The sequence below is a fragment of the Acanthaster planci genome, linkage group LG12 (genome assembly GCF_054643075.1).
Source record: "Acanthaster planci isolate LZ-2023a linkage group LG12, COTS_SCS, whole genome shotgun sequence".
Lineage (NCBI taxonomy): Eukaryota > Metazoa > Echinodermata > Asteroidea > Valvatida > Acanthasteridae > Acanthaster > Acanthaster planci.
In genome coordinates, this window is record NC_141788.1 from 572,722 (window position 1) to 590,673 (window position 17,952).

General features: G+C 41.5%; 1 protein-coding gene across 1 annotated transcript; it reads left to right on the top strand.

Annotated features, from left to right (window-relative positions):
• Window positions 1–267: 267 nt before the first annotated feature.
• get3 (guided entry of tail-anchored proteins factor 3, ATPase) lies at window positions 268–17,952 on the top strand. Its single transcript, XM_087144461.1, has 7 exons — window positions 268–411; window positions 2,404–2,609; window positions 3,343–3,433; window positions 4,663–4,813; window positions 9,737–9,844; window positions 15,666–15,878; window positions 16,110–17,952. Exons 1-7 carry the CDS (start codon window positions 269–271, stop codon window positions 16,257–16,259), a joined length of 1,062 nt encoding a protein of 353 aa, XP_087000587.1. The 5' UTR covers window position 268; the 3' UTR covers window positions 16,260–17,952.

Consider the following 17,952-nt stretch of genomic DNA (forward strand, 5'->3'; position numbering starts at 1 on the left):
GGAACCAACTGCACAAGCATCCTGGCCCAGCATGCAGTTGGACTAGTCACCAAGTTGAACCTCTTTGGATTTTTATGTAACTTCATTTTTTAGCAATAAAAGCATAACATTGCCACATGGGCCTATGTGGTCAACGTTCGGACAATTAATTCGCAACTTGTAAAACCCAATCTCAGACGAAGCCGTAATTTGGCAAAAGACCTGAGCACTGCATGGGTACGGGTACGGGTGCAGCCACAAAAGAGGAATACCGCCCCCTGTCGATTACATGTTCACATTCAAGATGGCGGCCCACATTGACTTCGATGACTCGGCTCCTTTCGAACCTTCTTTGAGGAATATTATCGACCAGACGTCACTAAAATGGGTATTTGTTGGAGGCAAAGGAGGAGTTGGGAAAACTACGTGCAGGTATGGCCAACATGATTAAATTGTTGCCAGAATCTTTTCAAATTTTGTGCGATAAGGTTTTGTCAAGACTGGAAAAGTAGGACAGTCATGACAGGACTAGACCATGTAGACCCGTGTTTATAAACAGGGCCCGACGAATACTCCTCCGTCGTATACTGGGCCCTGTCGCGATTCATAGGGATTTCTTTCGAAAAATGTATATCCAGGGGATAACTAAACATCCGCTTGATTTTATGAGCTGAAATTGCACCGGTATGTTCACTAAGTTACTGTGTAAACTATCCACTACTGGCACTAGGTTGCTAATAATTGCAGAAAACTTGCCTTTTCCTTGTTTGGAGGACAAAATGTTGCTTTTTTTGCCGTTTTCCCTCTCCAAATGAATTTAGCCCTACTTGCACAAAACTGATGGCTCTTTCCTAGTTTTGTCACTTTCGTGTCACATCACAGAGAGCAAGCCGCGCTACCAATGATTTGCCGCCAACAGTGTGTGACTGGACAGGGAACCAGCCAAGGGCATTGCGTATTAGCTGCGACACAAAACAGCCATAATTTTCTATGAGTACTTAGATCGATAGGTACTCTTGCAGATCTGAAGGAGATTCGTAGGTGCTGAAGTCTGGGTGCAAACTAGACAGGCTCTCTTATAGGGTACCATTACTTACCCATACAAAGGAGTCTGTGTAATGTACAAGTCAGGCCAAAATTCGTACGGACCGGGAAAACAGCAAAAAAAGGCAAAATTTTTTTCCTCTAAATGAAGAAAAGGTGAGTTTTCTACAATTAGCAACCTAGTAGATAGTTTACACCGTAAGTAGTGAGCATATACCAGTGCAATTTCAGCTCATAAAATCAAGCGGATGTTTAGTTATGCCCCCAGATATCCTGGATAAATTTTTCAAAAGAAATCACTATGAATCAGGACAGAGCCCAGTATACGATGGAAGAGCATTCGTCGGGCCCTGTTTACGGGTCTATGACAGGACTTGAGTCTAGGACAAGTCAAAAGCGACAATATACATGTAGACCTGGCCCTAATACATGTACCAGTATACAGTACCCCCTCTGTGTCAACCCCCGATTTTGCACACGACATAATTTATTGCATGGCTGAATTAGAGTCAGTTAGTGAGGTTGACATGAGTTTTTGGGGGCGCTAATATTTGCATCCCTCCCGTCATGCCTGTACATGGAACATCCTTGACCGTATAGTTGCCAGGTCCCTTATTTTGCCACTTACTGTGAAAACCAATTAGACTTGGCAATAGGTGGGAAAATTAGGGACCTGGTGACTATATGGTCAAAGACGTTACGCCTACAGGAGTGTACAAGGTTACATGTACGTTACTTCCAGACAAGTGAAAAGTGACAGATTTAACCTTGTATTGTTACTGACTGATTTGTCAGCTGGTAGCCTACATAAAGCCAACAGGAACTTTAGGCTATTTGGATTGCTTGGAGTACAGACTTAGGCCTACTCTGCCATCATAAATCTTTATGCCCTTAATTTTGTACGTCCTTTTAGTATGGTTAGATGTAATCTGAGGAGATTCTTTACATGGTTTACTTATGTCTATTGAAACAGTGAAATTTGCAAGAATTTTGCTTAACTGGGCTGTAGAATATTTACTAGCATTGTTGCAGTACAAGTGGAAAGATCATTGTCAGCAGCATGACAGCTTGACCAATTACAGCGCTGCTCGTATCTGTTTCTTTTCTGTCCCTCTCACCCTTTAATAAGAGTTGCGCTTGTATTGGTCACTTCTATTTTGCAGTTACAAAATAAATCAAAGAAATTAATGCAGCTCTTAAAAACAAACTGAAAACAACTAAAACATAACAGGTGGATCATAATGCTCAAGTCAACTTGTCTGCTGTTAAGCACATGTATGTAATAATACATGTATGTATTTCACAGTGTTTGGCATATTTTGTCATTTTTCTGAAATACTGTGAAATTTCCTCCGTTTTTTCTTCATTTATATTGTGTAGTTGCAGTCTTGCCATACAGCTGTCATTGCATCGTCAATCAGTCCTCATCATCTCTACAGACCCTGCCCACAACATCTCTGATGCCTTTGATCAGAAGTTCTCTAAGGTACCATCCTTGGTCTGCGGTTACAGCAACCTCTTTGCCATGGAGATTGATCCCAACTTGGGCATGAGTGAGCTGCCTGATGACTATTTTGGTGATGACAGTAAGTACACTGTATTGTCATCCGAATTGTATCCCAAGGAAAAAAGGAATCTGTAAAAGGTTGATAACTCCAAACCTGTCTGATCCTTTGAAATACATTTGAAATTGAAGGATTTTGCAGGGTTACAAATGTAACAGTCCAGCCACTGTTTCTATGACAATCCTCACTATTGTGATGCCTCTACTTGGTTGTTTAACATAGTGTTTTATCTTCTTATTTGTGTATTGTTTCAAACTTCCCCTGCAGCCTGGGCAATTGTGATTTCTTACATGAATTAAAAAAAGTTGGAGCGTATGGAGAACAAATGTGACATTCTTACCATTCTATGGCAATTGGAGAGGGACGAGTTCTCTAGATTTCAGGAGAGGTGTCCTAAGCATTGTGATGCTACAAAGTGTTTGTCGGCAAATGGCAGAGTGTCAAGAATGTCGCCATTAGATTCTATTGGTTGATATGAGTGGATTGAGGAAGATCTTTCACCAGAATAACTTAGCTCAAAATTTAGGATTCCTAAGTAACAGGGGACCTGCAACAGTTCCTTCAAATTGGTTTCACCTTTTTTATGCAATGAACTTCTAGCCCATTTCAGCTGTGATGATATCTGTCTTCAAAAATGTCCTACAGCTTTCCTATTCTATGATCCTTACAGTGGTTTATCAGTTCTCAATTGTTTTGCTATATTGTTGTGTATTTATACATTATTTGCTGGTGTACATATCCTGTTTTTTGACAGGTCCTTGGGCTGTTGGTAAACAGTTGATGCAGGAACTCATGGGAGCATTCCCGGGCATCGACGAGGCAGTCAGCTTTGCTGAAGTCATGAAGTAAGTTACGTGTACCTTCATCCTTGGCTCTAGTCAATGACTTTGTCTACTCATCTGTATTGAACATTTTAGACTGTGGCTGGAGCTAGTCATACCCAGTTTGTTTTAGACTGTGGCTGGAGCTAGTCATACCCAGTTTGTTTTAGACTGTGGCTGGAGCTAGTCATACCCAGTTTGTTTAAGACTGTGGCTGGAGCTAGTCATACCCAGTTTGTTTTAGACTGTGGCTGGAGCTAGTCATACCCAGTTTGTTTTAGACTGTGGCTGGAGCTAGTCATACCCAGTTTGTTTTAGACTGTGGCTGGAGCTAGTCATACCCAGTTTGTTTTAGACTGTGGCTGGAGCTAGTCATACCCAGTTTGTTTTAGACTGTGGCTGGAGCTAGTCATACCCAGTTTGTCTTAGACTGTGGCTGGAGCTAGTCATACCCAGTTTGTTTTAGACTGTGGCTGGAGTTAGTCATACCCAGTTTATTTTAGACTGTGGCTGGAGCTAGTCATACCCAGTTTGTTTTAGACTGTGGCTGGAGCTAGTCATACCCAGTTTGTTTTAGACTGCGGCTGGAGCTAGTCATACCCAGTTTGTTTTAGACTGTGGCTGGAGCTAGTCATACCCAGTTTGTTTTAGACTGTGGCTGGAGCTAGTCATACCCATTTTGTTTTAGACTGTGGCTGGAGCTAGTCATACCCAGTTTGTTTTAGACTGTGGCTGGAGCTAGTCATACCCAGTTTGTTTAGACTGCGGCTGGAGCTAGTCATACCCAGTTTGTTTTAGACTGTGGCTGGAGCTAGTCATACCCAGTTTGTTAGTGTCTTCCACTGACTGAAGTAGAGTAAAGCTGCGTCTGAATCACTTGGCTGTGGCTTGAAATCACCTACATCTCTATGAGAAGTGGCTGCGGCTACCACCATAGACTTGTGTATAATTTCAAGCCCCAGCCAACTTATTTGGACGTGGCTCTACTTTCTGTCATCAGCCATTTCTTTAGTAAATGTTTACAACCTATAAAACAATATCAGTATTTATCTATCACGCTGAATTTCAATGTCTATTTTCCACTATGTCTTATTTCCGCCTCATCCTCTTGAAGCCTCACCTGGAGTGGCCTTTGTGACTTGTTATTGGCCACCTGTATTATAAAACGTCAAGAGTTCTTTTCCATTGTTTTACACCCCCTGTTGGCCTTGTTTTAATTACATTCATCATACTTTACTTGTTTGTTTTTGCAGGCTTGTGAAGAACATGAATTTCTCAGTGGTTGTATTTGACACGGCTCCAACCGGACACACCCTGAGGTTACTGTCCTTCCCCGCGCTGGCAGAGAAGGGTCTAGGAAAGTTGCTTCAACTCAAGAATCAGTTCAATCCCTTCATCCAACAGGTACCCATTATCCTGTCATCCATTAGGTACCTATTATCCCCTCATCCAACAGGTACCTATTATCCTTTCATTCAACAGGTACCTATTATCCCTTGATCTAAATGTTCATGTGACGAGTACCCAGACATAGATTGTTTACCTTTGCTGCTCTTAATGTACATCTTCCAAATCACTCTGTTATTCTTCTGAAGAGAATATTGTGTACTGCAATTGTTGGTATCCACAACATTCACTCAATGACAAGCATAATAAGCCTGATGTGCAATTGTTTTCCTTTCCTGTCAGAAAACTTCTTGTTGGAATCGTGGCATATCTGGTTAAATGGCAAACATCACACCAAAGATTAAAGTGTTTAAAAGGTCTCCTGACTTGAAATGTTCAGAAGGTTGTCTTGTTGCCTGTAACATGCATTGTTTACACAATCCTATGGAGATTCATTGTCCTAGTCCCCACTTGGCACATGTAGGAAAGCAAGTACACACAATCCTATGGAGATTCAGTGTCCTAGTCCCCACTTGGCACATGTAGGAAAGCAAGGACACACAATCCTATGGAGATTCAGTGTCCTAGTCCCCACTTGGCACATGTAGGAAAGCAAGGACACACAATCCTATGGAGATTCAGCGTCCTAGTCCCCACTTGGCACATGTAGGAAAGCAAGGACACACAATCCTATGGAGATTCAGTGTCCTAGTCCCCACTTGGCACATGTAGGAAAGCAAGGACACACAACCCTATGGAGATTCAGTGTCCTAGTCCCCACTTGGCACATGTAGGAAAGCAAGTACACACAATCCTATGGAGATTCAGCGTCCTAGTCCCCACTTGGCACATGTAGGAAAGCAAGTACACACAATCCTATGGAGATTCAGCGTCCTAGTCCCCACTTGGCACATGTAGGAAAGCAAGTACACCCAATCCTATGGAGATTCAGTGTCCTAGTCCCCACTTGGCACATGTAGGAAAGCAAGTACACACAATCCTATGGAGATTCAGTGTCCTAGTCCCCACTTGGCACATGTAGGAAAGCAAGTACACACAATCCTATGGAGATTCAGTGTCCTAGTCCCCACTTGGCACATGTAGGAAAGCAAGTACACACAATCCTATGGAGATTCAGTGTCCTAGTCCCCACTTGGCACATGTAGGAAAGCAAGTACACACAATCCTATGGAGATTCAGTGTCCTAGTCCCCACTTGGCACATGTAGGAAAGCAAGTACACACAATCCTATGGAGATTCCGTGTCCTAGTCCCCACTTGGCACATGTAGGAAAGCAAGGACACACAATCCTATGGAGATTCAGTGTCCTAGTCCCCACTTGGCACATGTAGGAAAGCAAGTACACCCAATCCTATGGAGATTCAGTGTCCTAGTCCCCACTTGGCACATGTAGGAAAGCAAGGACACACAATCCTATGGAGATTCAGTGTCCTAGTCCCCACTTGGCACATGTAGGAAAGCAAGTACACACAATCCTATGGAGATTCAGTGTCCTAGTCCCCACTTGGCACATGTAGGAAAGCAAGTACACACAATCCTATGGAGATTCAGTGTCCTAGTCCCCACTTGGCACATGTAGGAAAGCAAGTACACACAATCCTAAGGAGATTCAGTGTCCTAGTCCCCACTTGGCACATGTAGGAAAGCAAGTACACACAATCCTACGGAGATTCAGTGTCCTAGTCCCCACTTGGCACATGTAGGAAAGCAAGTACACACAATCCTATGGAGATTCAGTGTCCTAGTCCCCACTTGGCACATGTAGGAAAGCAAGTACACACAATCCTATGGAGATTCAGTGTCCTAGTCCCCACTTGGCACATGTAGGAAAGCAAGGACACACAATCCTATGGAGATTCAGTGTCCTAGTCCCCACTTGGCACTTGTAGGAAAGCAAGTACACACAATCCTATGGAGATTCAGTGTCCTAGTCCCCACTTGGCACATGTAGGAAAGCAAGGACACACAATCCTATGGAGATTCAGTGTCCTAGTCCCCACTTGGCACATGTAGGAAAGCAAGTACACACAATCCTATGGAGATTCAGTGTCCTAGTCCCCACTTGGCACATGTAGGAAAGCAAGTACACACAATCCTATGGAGATTCAGTGTCCTAGTCCCCACTTGGCACATGTAGGAAAGCAAGTACACACAATCCTATGGAGATTCAGTGTCCTAGTCCCCACTTGGCACATGTAGGAAAGCAAGTACACACAATCCTATGGAGATTCAGTGTCCTAGTCCCCACTTGGCACATGTAGGAAAGCAAGGACACACAATCCTATGGAGATTCAGTGTCCTAGTCCCCACTTGGCACATGTAGGAAAGCAAGTACACACAATCCTATGGAGATTCAGTGTCCTAGTCCCCACTTGGCACATGTAGGAAAGCAAGGACACACAATCCTATGGAGATTCAGCGTCCTAGTCCCCACTTGGCACATGTAGGAAAGCAAGGACACACAATTCTATGGAGATTCAGTGTCCTAGTCCCCACTTGGCACATGTAGGAAAGCAAGTACACACAATCCTATGGAGATTCAGCGTCCTAGTCCCCACTTGGCACATGTAGGAAAGCAAGGACACACAATCCTATGGAGATTCAGCGTCCTAGTCCCCACTTGGCACATGTAGGAAAGCAAGTACACACAATCCTATGGAGATTCAGCGTCCTAGTCCCCACTTGGCACATGTAGGAAAGCAAGGACACACAATCCTATGGAGATTCAGTGTCCTAGTCCCCACTTGGCACATGTAGGAAAGCAAGGACACACAATCCTATGGAGATTCAGTGTCCTATTCCCCACTTGGCACATGTAGGAAAGCAAGTACACACAATCCTATGGAGATTCAGTGTCCTAGTCCCCACTTGGCACATGTAGGAAAGCAAGTACACACAATCCTATGGAGATTCAGTGTCCTAGTCCCCACTTGGCACATGTAGGAAAGCAAGGACACACAATTCTATGGAGATTCAGCGTCCTAGTCCCCACTTGGCACATGTAGGAAAGCAAGGACACACAATCCTATGGAGATTCAGTGTCCTAGTCCCCACTTGGCACATGTAGGAAAGCAAGGACACCCAATCCTATGGAGATTCAGCGTCCTAGTCCCCACTTGGCACATGTAGGAAAGCAAGGACACACAATCCTATGGAGATTCAGTGTCCTAGTCCCCACTTGGCACATGTAGGAAAGGAAGTACACCTAATCCTATGGCGATTCCGTGTCCTAGTCCCCACTTGGCACATGTAGGAAAGCAAGTACACCCAATCCTATGGAGATTCAGCGTCCTAGTCCCCACTTGGCACATGTAGGAAAGCAAGTACACACAATCCTATGGAGATTCAGTGTCCTAGTCTCCATTTGGCACATGTAGGAAAGCAAGTACACACAACCCTATGGAGATTCAGTGTCCTAGTCCCCACTTGGCACATGTACGAAAGCAAGTACACCCAATCCTATGGAGATTCAGTGTCCTAGTCCCCACTTGGCACATGTAGGAAAGCAAGGACACACAATCCTATGGAGATTCAGTGTCCTAGTCCCCACTTGGCACATGTAGGAAAGCAAGGACACACAATCCTATGGAGATTCAGTGTCCTAGTCCCCATTTGGCACATGTAGGAAAGCAAGTACACACAATCCTATGGAGATTCAGCGTCCTAGTCCCCACTTGGCACATGTAGGAAAGCAAGGACACACAATCCTATGGAGATTCAGTGTCCTAGTCCCCACTTGGCACATGTAGGAAAGCAAGTACACACAATCCTATGGAGATTCAGTGTCCTAGTCCCCATTTGGCACATGTAGGAAAGCAAGTACACACAATCCTATGGAGATTCAGTGTCCTAGTCCCCACTTGGCACATGTAGGAAAGCAAGTACACACAATCCTATGGAGATTCAGTGTCCTAGTCCCCACTTGGCACATGTAGGAAAGCAAGTACACCCAATCCTATGGAGATTCAGTGTCCTAGTCCCCACTTGGCACATGTAGGAAAGCAAGTACACACAATCCTATGGAGATTCAGTGTCCTAGTCCCCACTTGGCACATGTAGGAAAGCAAGTACACACAACCCTATGGAGATTCAGCGTCCTAGTCTCCATTTGGCACATGTAGGAAAGCAAGTACACACAATCCTATGGAGATTCAGTGTCCTAGTCCCCACTTGGCACATGTAGGAAAGCAAGGACACACAACCCTATGGAGATTCAGTGTCCTAGTCCCCACTTGGCACATGTAGGAAAGCAAGTACACACAATCCTACGGAGATTCAGTGTCCTAGTCCCCACTTGGCACATGTAGGAAAGCAAGGACACACAATCCTATGGAGATTCAGTGTCCTAGTCCCCACTTGGCACATGTAGGAAAGCAAGTACACACAATCCTATGGAGATTCAGTGTCCTAGTCCCCACTTGGCACATGTAGGAAAGCAAGGACACACAATCCTATGGAGATTCAGTGTCCTAGTCCCCACTTGGCACATGTAGGAAAGCAAGTACACACAATCCTATGGAGATTCAGTGTCCTAGTCCCCACTTGGCACATGTAGGAAAGCAAGGACACACAATCCTATGGAGATTCAGTGTCCTAGTCCCCACTTGGCACATGTAGGAAAGCAAGTACACACAATCCTATGGAGATTCAGTGTCCTAGTCCCCACTTGGCACATGTAGGAAAGCAAGTACACACAATCCTATGGAGATTCAGTGTCCTAGTCCCCACTTGGCACATGTAGGAAAGCATGTATAAAAAAAGTTTGATGTCGTCAGTACAGAGGCCGAATCAGATCGTTTGTTGTTGCTACTGAGAATGGCTATGTGATAGATTTGTGAAATATTAGAAAATGTTAAGTTCTGTTCTCATTCCATGACTGCTTTCATTTGCCCAGCATTTCTGACTTCCTTGATTCTCCAGATTGGTGGTATGCTTGGACTCCCAGACATCAGTGCCAATGAGGTCCTAGGAAAATTGGAAGACACACTGCCAGTTATCAAAAGTATCAAGGAAGCCTTCAACGATCCCGTAAGTCATGAATATTCATAAGTGCTTGGTTATTTATGAATTGTTATTGGTTGAGGATGTCTTGGATAGCTTGATTGGTGTCACCATGTGTTGTCACTACTCCCATATTTGGTATCTACGCTGTGCAAAATTCATCATTTTACACCATATTTTTGTTTACTCTCATCCTTCAAGTTTGTAGTAAAATGAAAGGATCACCTCTGCAAATTTGGTAACTTTTTATTTCCTGTTTTCCATCCCCCAAGTGGCTGTGGGGGGACTGTAGTGGCAGGATTACTGCTTTGGTTGTCTGCTGCCCTCATCTGTTCACATTGCAACTTTCTATTTTAACACTCCTCAGTCCTCAGTCCTCCAACAGGTGAAGGATTGAGGAGGGTTAGGGTTAACAAACTCACTGCCAATTACCAGGACAGTTTGCTCCTGAAATCGCATTTGTTGGTTGAAGCCTTCATCAAAGATATCAAAAGTGTGTTCTTTACCAAAAAGCATTTACTCAGAAATGAAGAGATATACAAGGAAACTGTGTTGAGTGTGTGTGAGACTTCATGTTTAACATCTTTAGTCTGAGCTTTCAAAACATGTATTATTGAGAGATTCTTTAGAAAAACTACAGTTTGAGTTACAAATTGCTCATGGGTGTAGGATATGTCTCTCTGTGGCTGATGTGAATAGCGCCATCTACTGTCCATTATCATATCAACTGAGACTGCAGCCTCTTGTTACAGCAGTGGCTAGTAATAGTACATGTATTGTATGTACTGTACATGAAGCATATGAAAGTCTCAGGCTAGCTTCAGCATCCAAGTCCCATAGACATCTACACTGTATGTCACTGCTAGCCACAGCCAGTAATTTAGTGAGATTCACTCTACATAGACTGCTTGAATTCCAGGCAGGGTTGTTAACCTTTGATGATTGCTGTCTGTATGCAATATACCTCTACCCACCTGTCATTGGTTGTCAAACAAACTGACACATATGTAGTCTGATGACAGGTAATGAGAGTGTTACTGTCACATGTTCCATTAAGTACATTGTAAAACTAAATTACCTGACAGTAACACAGATCCAGCAGGTCCACATGGTTAGATGTACTCACAGATATTTGTGGTGAAAAAATTAAGTCTTGGTCAGTGAAACAAAGAATGTTTGTTACTATCGAGTCTCTTATCTTTATTCAGCTTGAGTTGCTAACTTTCATCAGGTTCAATGGTGACACTTTATCTCACATACAAACATCAGATAAATGGCATTCATGCAACAACTGTTGTGAAAATGTAGAAATTACAAAAATACCAAAAGCACATATGAGACTGAGCCTCCTGTACCATCCTGTAATCTTTCCTTGCTTCTATATACATTGTACATACATGTACATATATCAATCCATAGCAGGTGTTTTTTAGCAATGGCTTCTTATTATAAATTGAACAGTGCAACATTTTTTTAAATGTCTGACTATTGATGTACAGTATATCATTTCCTTAGAATGGATTTTGTAGAGTATCAAATAATAGAGGGCACTTTATAAATTATAACTAGCTTAGCTTAACTAAAGGGGCCTGAGAAGCAAAGAGATAGGCATCAAGTTTTGACTGAACTTGTCAAACAAATGAGGCATTGATGCCAAGCCTCAAATGTTGAATACTGTGGATGGTATCACTGGCAGGAAGATGTGTACTTGACACAAATAACAAGGGTCATTTCAATTCTGCATTAGGAGAGTTTCATGCTCTTCAGCTCTCCCGCTGCCCACTTCCACAAAGGATGTGTACTTCACCCTCATATATCTCTGCCCTGCTCTTCTATAAATCTGTCTTTACAAACCAGTAAACCTCACCCAACAATATAAATCTGTCATGATTTCTAAGGTCTCTTATTCTTTCAAGGAGGTAATGGAGAGCTACGCCAAAGAGTGGGAAGCAAAAATCATGTAATGCCTGTACAAGATGTCTGGATATGGATCATTAAACAGTGTTCGGCACATCAATTTTCTTCTGTCTTGATATAACCCAGTGCTTCCATTAAATTTGGAACTTGTAAGAAATGAAAGATTTGAAACAGGTGCTTTGGAGATTGAGGGACTCCAAAGTGCTCTGTGCTTGTCCAAAACCCTGTGTAGCATTCATTCTGGCCTAGATAGATTTGATTAAATGTGAATTTTTTGTTTGTTTGTTTGTTTGATTTTTTATAAGTTCAGATAAGATTGGCTAAAACTATAAAATATTCTACCTGGACTGAACATTTTTCATTCATTTCTGTTCTCTCTCATTGGCTGGTTGGACTTATCCACCTGATATTTACATGTTGAGAGAGTGGTTCTCTACCAAATTAGTTGCAAAAAGTTGTCACTTATCTCAGCAAACATTCACGTAGCTTACTTCAATATCACTTCATGTCTTCAATCTAGATGGTTTCCATGAAGTACTTAAACACAATATGAGTAATTCCTAGCAGTGATTATAGCTAGTAGTATTTAACCTTCTTCATGTCTGATTTTAGAAATCCTTTTGCCTCTACCTGCCTGATTCCTTCAGGTTCTTTTCAGTTCTTAATCCTTTTGCAGCCATTTAGGAACTTGTCCCGTCTTTAGTTTATCAAAGATTTCTAATGCTGCTGATCTTTGTTTTAGAATGGAAATGAGCACGTTCATTGTGAGAAGAGTAATTAATGTTGGATCATGATGTGATGCCTACATTTGTGTTAATCTTAAAATTACTGGTTATGTAGAACTGAACATGCAGGTCATTTGCATCAAGACTGTTCTGTTCAAAGTATCAAGTAGTCAAACATGTTTATGGAGATGTTAAGTGCTGCAAATAACAGCACTTAAGATTAGGAATCATATTTCTGTATCATTTAAATCAATTTTTGAATAGTATTGCATGTCAGCTGCAGAAATTGCTTCAATAGAATTTAGATACCAACTCAAGATCACAAATTAAATGTAACCTTTCTGATCTACCGATACGTCTGTAATGGATTTCCCAACCCATCTTTTCCAATTTGTCTTGAAGTATTCGAGTACAGCATTCTTTGTATGGCTCAGTGTTTGTCGTTTAATGTTACAGAAAACAACCCCAATACAGCACCGTTCAAGTGAAACTGTCCCCATCCATTTAATTTCTTTCCACAACAACCTTGGCACTTTCCTTAGTCCATTCATCAACAGAGATTCTTCATTTTAAAGGGGTATGTTTAAATGGCCACAGGTGCATGTACATCATACATGTACATTCATATTCTACACCTAAAAAACTCCACACGAAATGATCCAACACATCACAGCAAAAGTTGACCACTCCAGGTCTGTCTGTCATTAATATGGAAAACCTGGACCAGTTTAGCTTGCAGACTTCTGCTTACTGTATGGGTTGTAAATTTATAATGAAAAGGAGATTGGCAATAATTACTTGTTTACCAGTCAACAAGTACATGTAATTATTGGTTTCATTTAATCAATTTTCCTTCCTTAATAGCTTTTTCTTTATAAACCCAGTTATTAACTTCATTAACATACTCACTTTACACACACATTGTTGGTAAAAGTTAAACATTCATCTGGAGCCGTGAATGTTTGATCACCAACTTTTCAAGTTTCTGCAACTTTGACAATATCCTAGAACTAATCTCCTGTTGTTTTTTGCAATTGATTTGAAAGCCTTTTAAAAAGTTTCTCTAAAGATGAAAAAAAACTTGACAGATTCCCATTACTTCAAGCTGAACTAAGTAATTTGTGGAATCTGATCATATGCACAAACCAGTACCACTGCATGTTTTGTGGCCTCACATGCTTTCTTGACATGTTTTCACTGATGTGCAATAGGTTGCAATCTACTCATTTTCTGTGGCATTATCTCAAGTTTGTTGAAAATGAGGTCCTATGTTTTTCTGAGAGGACTCCAGAAATGTTGCCCTTTGCTTGGTCTTAATTAATTGTTGATTTCATCACAATTTGCATTCAGCTTGGAGTAACCAGTTACCTGGTGTTTGGGCATTTCACAAACAGATGGCTTTTCTTTCCAAAATATCAATGTTGGCTTAAAGTAACTGATACTCTGTTTGAACCAAAAGAGAAATGTGAAGAAATTCTTTACACCTGCAATATTTGTGACTTGCAATAATGTATCCAGCTTTTAAGTTAGGGTGGATGGGGATTTTTCCTGAAGTGAGTGTGCCAAATTTTCCTTGTTTGTAAGATAAAAGATCTTGTGAGAAATCTCGCAAGCTGCACTGACTCTCTCCACTTTTAATTTCAAAATCTGGGATACTGTGGGACTTCAAACGACACAAGCTTCTCATAACACCCTGGAAATTGTTGACACTGTCTCCATTTTGGATGGACCAAGATTTTTTTCCATTTGCCCATCCTTGCGAAAGGCAAGCACAGTTAATGGAAAATTTATGTCACTGACATCATAGGAGTATTTCTTGAAAGCCTGTGCAGGCACAAAGCTTTGCCTGGATTCAGTGATCACAGCTGTTCGCATGAGTGACTTCTCAATATTTGTGTCCTCTTTCGTGTGTGCCATTTTAGTCATCACTGTCAATATTAGCACATTATATTTAAGTGATGCCGCCCTAATGGCGTCAGTTTCCAGAAGTGGGGTGGGGCATTTCATCATGGGGGGCAGCTGGGAATGGTTAAAATGCTGTCATAATTGCCAAGTATTAGACTGTGGCTGTCCAGTAGTATCTACATCTCTATGTCATTGTAGTGGTAATAAAAAATTGTCCAAGTTTCAAGCTCTCTTTTCAGAACTGATGTGTGTTGTAGCTTTCAAACATCAATATCAAGAGGGGTTTTTGCAGTTTAATAACCCTTCAAGTGTTCAATTGTGATTTGTATCCATATACTGTGTTCATTTTTGCCCCTTATGCACATTTCAATGAGTTCCAATTTACAGTCTAGGTGAGTCTTATACATCAGCCACCTGCAGATATGGCTGCCACCTGCAGATATGGCAGCCACCTGCAGATATAGCAGCCACCTGCAGATATGGCAGCCACCTGCAGATATGGCAGCCACCTGCAGATATGGCAGCCACCTGCAGATATAGCAGCCACCTGCAGATATGGCAGCCACCTGCAGATATAGCAGCCACCTGCAGATATAGCAGCCACCTGCAGATATAGCAGCCACCTGCAGATATAGCAGCCACCTGCAGATATAGCAGCCACCTGCAGATATAGCAGCCACCTGCAGATATGGCTGTCACCTGCAGATATGGCTGCCACCTGCACATATGGCTGCCACCTGCAGATATGGCTGCCACCTGCAGATATAGCTGCTATTCCTTCATTCTCCTAATGTCAAGCACATTCGTTTTTCCCAGCTATTCCGGTTATTTTGTATCATATTTTGTTTCTTTGTTGGTGTGTCATTTGTCCTTGATCACCACTTCTCATTGATTTTCATTTATGTTTATTGTGTGGGTGGCTGTACAACCCTGAACGTTGCAGTTTTCAATTACACCGTTTAGAAAATTTAAGAATTCGGTAGGGTTTTTCAAGTTCTAAGTTAGACTGAGGGACCAAAATGTGATAAGTGTGTATGATGCTATAAACTTGAAACTACCTTGAATTAATTAATATTATTAATGATATCAAATTAATATGAAAGGTAGCCATTGGTGAGACTTGATTCATATCAACAGGCAAATGGCATTCAAATCAGCCTCTAGGAAACTTTCTCTTCCATTCTTAATTTCCTTAAAAATATTTTATCTGCCAATTGTTTGGTGCTTCATTTGAGAAAGATTTGGAATGAAGGATGCCAGCCAGGTTAATTGATTCCAACTGTCCAACTTGCCTCTTGCAGGATAAGACAACATTTGTATGTGTCTGTATCGCTGAGTTCCTCTCACTGTACGAGACAGAGAGGCTGGTGCAAGAGTTGGCTAAGAACAACATTGATACTCACAACATCATTGTGAATCAACTCTTAGTACCTGAGGAGGCAGGAAAGATAGAGTCCTCAGTCTGTAAGATGTGTGCAGCAAGGATCAAGATGCAGAATAAATATCTAGATCAGGTACGTTTCCAGCTTTCAATACATTGACTTCCAAGGTATGGTTTGTTGATTTCAAAGTATTGTTCACTGACCTGTTAAGTACTGTTTGGTGACTTGAAGAGTGCTATTTGAAAAGTACTCTTTGTAACGAAAAATATGTTCTGTTAATTTTAATAAAGAGCCATCTATTGATACATACAGGTTCCGCGAAATCTTTGCTAAAATTTTGTTACTTTTTGTGTGAAATTATAGATTGAAGATCTCTACGAAGATTTTCACATCACAAAACTGGCGTTATTGGAGTACGAAGTACGAGGCCAAGAGAAGGTGGCGGCATTTTCAAAGAATCTGATGGAGCCTTATCCTTGTTTTGTAAAGAATACTGAAGCTAGTAACACATGATGGACATTAAAGGGAGGCATTATTGCCTGATGGAATGGGGGGGTAATTTTATGACTGGCATTATTCCTTGTACCATTATCCTGTCTAAAGACACCAGTGACCACTGATTGCTTCTTTACCAAACTTTGCAGATAAAATACATATGTTGCAAAGCACAATAGGCCATGCTGTATTCATTATCTGTTTACATTCCTTATCCAAGATTTGTAAAAAAGGTGTTGAATCAAGAGTCATCTGGTAAGCAAAATACATCCAACCAGAGCTTGAGGAAATTGCAGGTCACTGGTACCTTCAATAGGGTGACTGGTGCCCTTAAGCAGGGTGACTGGTGCCCTGAAATAGGGTAACTGGTGCCCTCAAAATAGAGTAACTGGTGCCCTTTAATAGGTACCCTCAAGTAGGGTGATGGGTACAACTGAACACCTCACTGGCTCTGTGAGGACATTGAGAATAGTTCCATTCTGTGGCTGAGTAGGTTAGACTGGTTCCTACCCAGCATTTCAATGCTTAGATTATAACGGAAGGTTCAGGAACCATCTTACCTCATTCCATACTCGTTAGGCTGTGTCCGTATTACTTGCAGCAGTAACTGAAGCATCTGTAAGAACTGAACTTACAGTTAGCTGGAAGATTGCAACTGGCAAAGTGCACACATTATCTGCAGCCACAGCCAACCAGCTACATGTACATGTTTAACATTGGACCTAACCTCAGGCTGAATATACTAATCCCTGTTAATCCCTGACCACTGCAGGCAAAGGAATAACAACAATCCTGAACTAGTAAAAAGCCGTGTCTGAATGACTGGGCTGTGGCTAGCAATAGTCTATGAGTAATGGCAGCAGTCGGTAAATTGGCTTCCACAGCCACTATAGCTGCTTCCACTGAATCAACCTAAGAGTCCTTTACATGTTCACACAGTTGAGATTCAGAGCATCCTCTCCAATGAAGACAGAGTGCAGTGGTTTTTGTAGTCTTTGTAATCATATTGTCCTTACTACCTCTATACTCTATTGATTACGTAACATATTTAAGCTAGCATTTAAAATCCTATAATTCAAGCCAAGTATACAACAAAAAACACCATTGGTGTGATTTTTCTGGTAGTTTTGTTCCACATACACAGTCATTTAAAATCTCTTCTTTGAAAATGGTCAAAAAGTAACATTTTACTCTTAGTTTGTCTCGAGTGAAAGTTATGTGTTGCTTTCTGCTGTCATTTTTCATTAGACAACTGCCCAATGAAATTTGTGGATTTTTGTAGGAATATGAATGAAATGTGTTCAGTAAATTAAAAATAAAATTTATGATATCCTTTGTGAAATTTTTTGTGTATTGGTAGAGACTTTGTTGAATTGTTGAATGGAGGGATAATATGTTACTTGTATCTGCTTTGGAAAGGTTTACATGGTCAAATTCTATGAACAAACTATTTTTAATCCCAAATAACCACCGTGTTGTCTTTAAGAGTTGGTGTGTTTTCACTTTTTCAGGAAATCTATTGTCATTCATCTTTACGGACTAGTATGTCTGTGAATTGAATCCAATTTGTATTTCTTTTGACCGAAAGGATAATAACTCTATTCGTCACTGTTCGAATCTTAATTACTGGGACAGCAAACAACATGTTTGTCCCAAAGGGCTGAAGCAAAAGACCTGTTTTGCTAATAAATTGACGAGGAAAGGGACACCA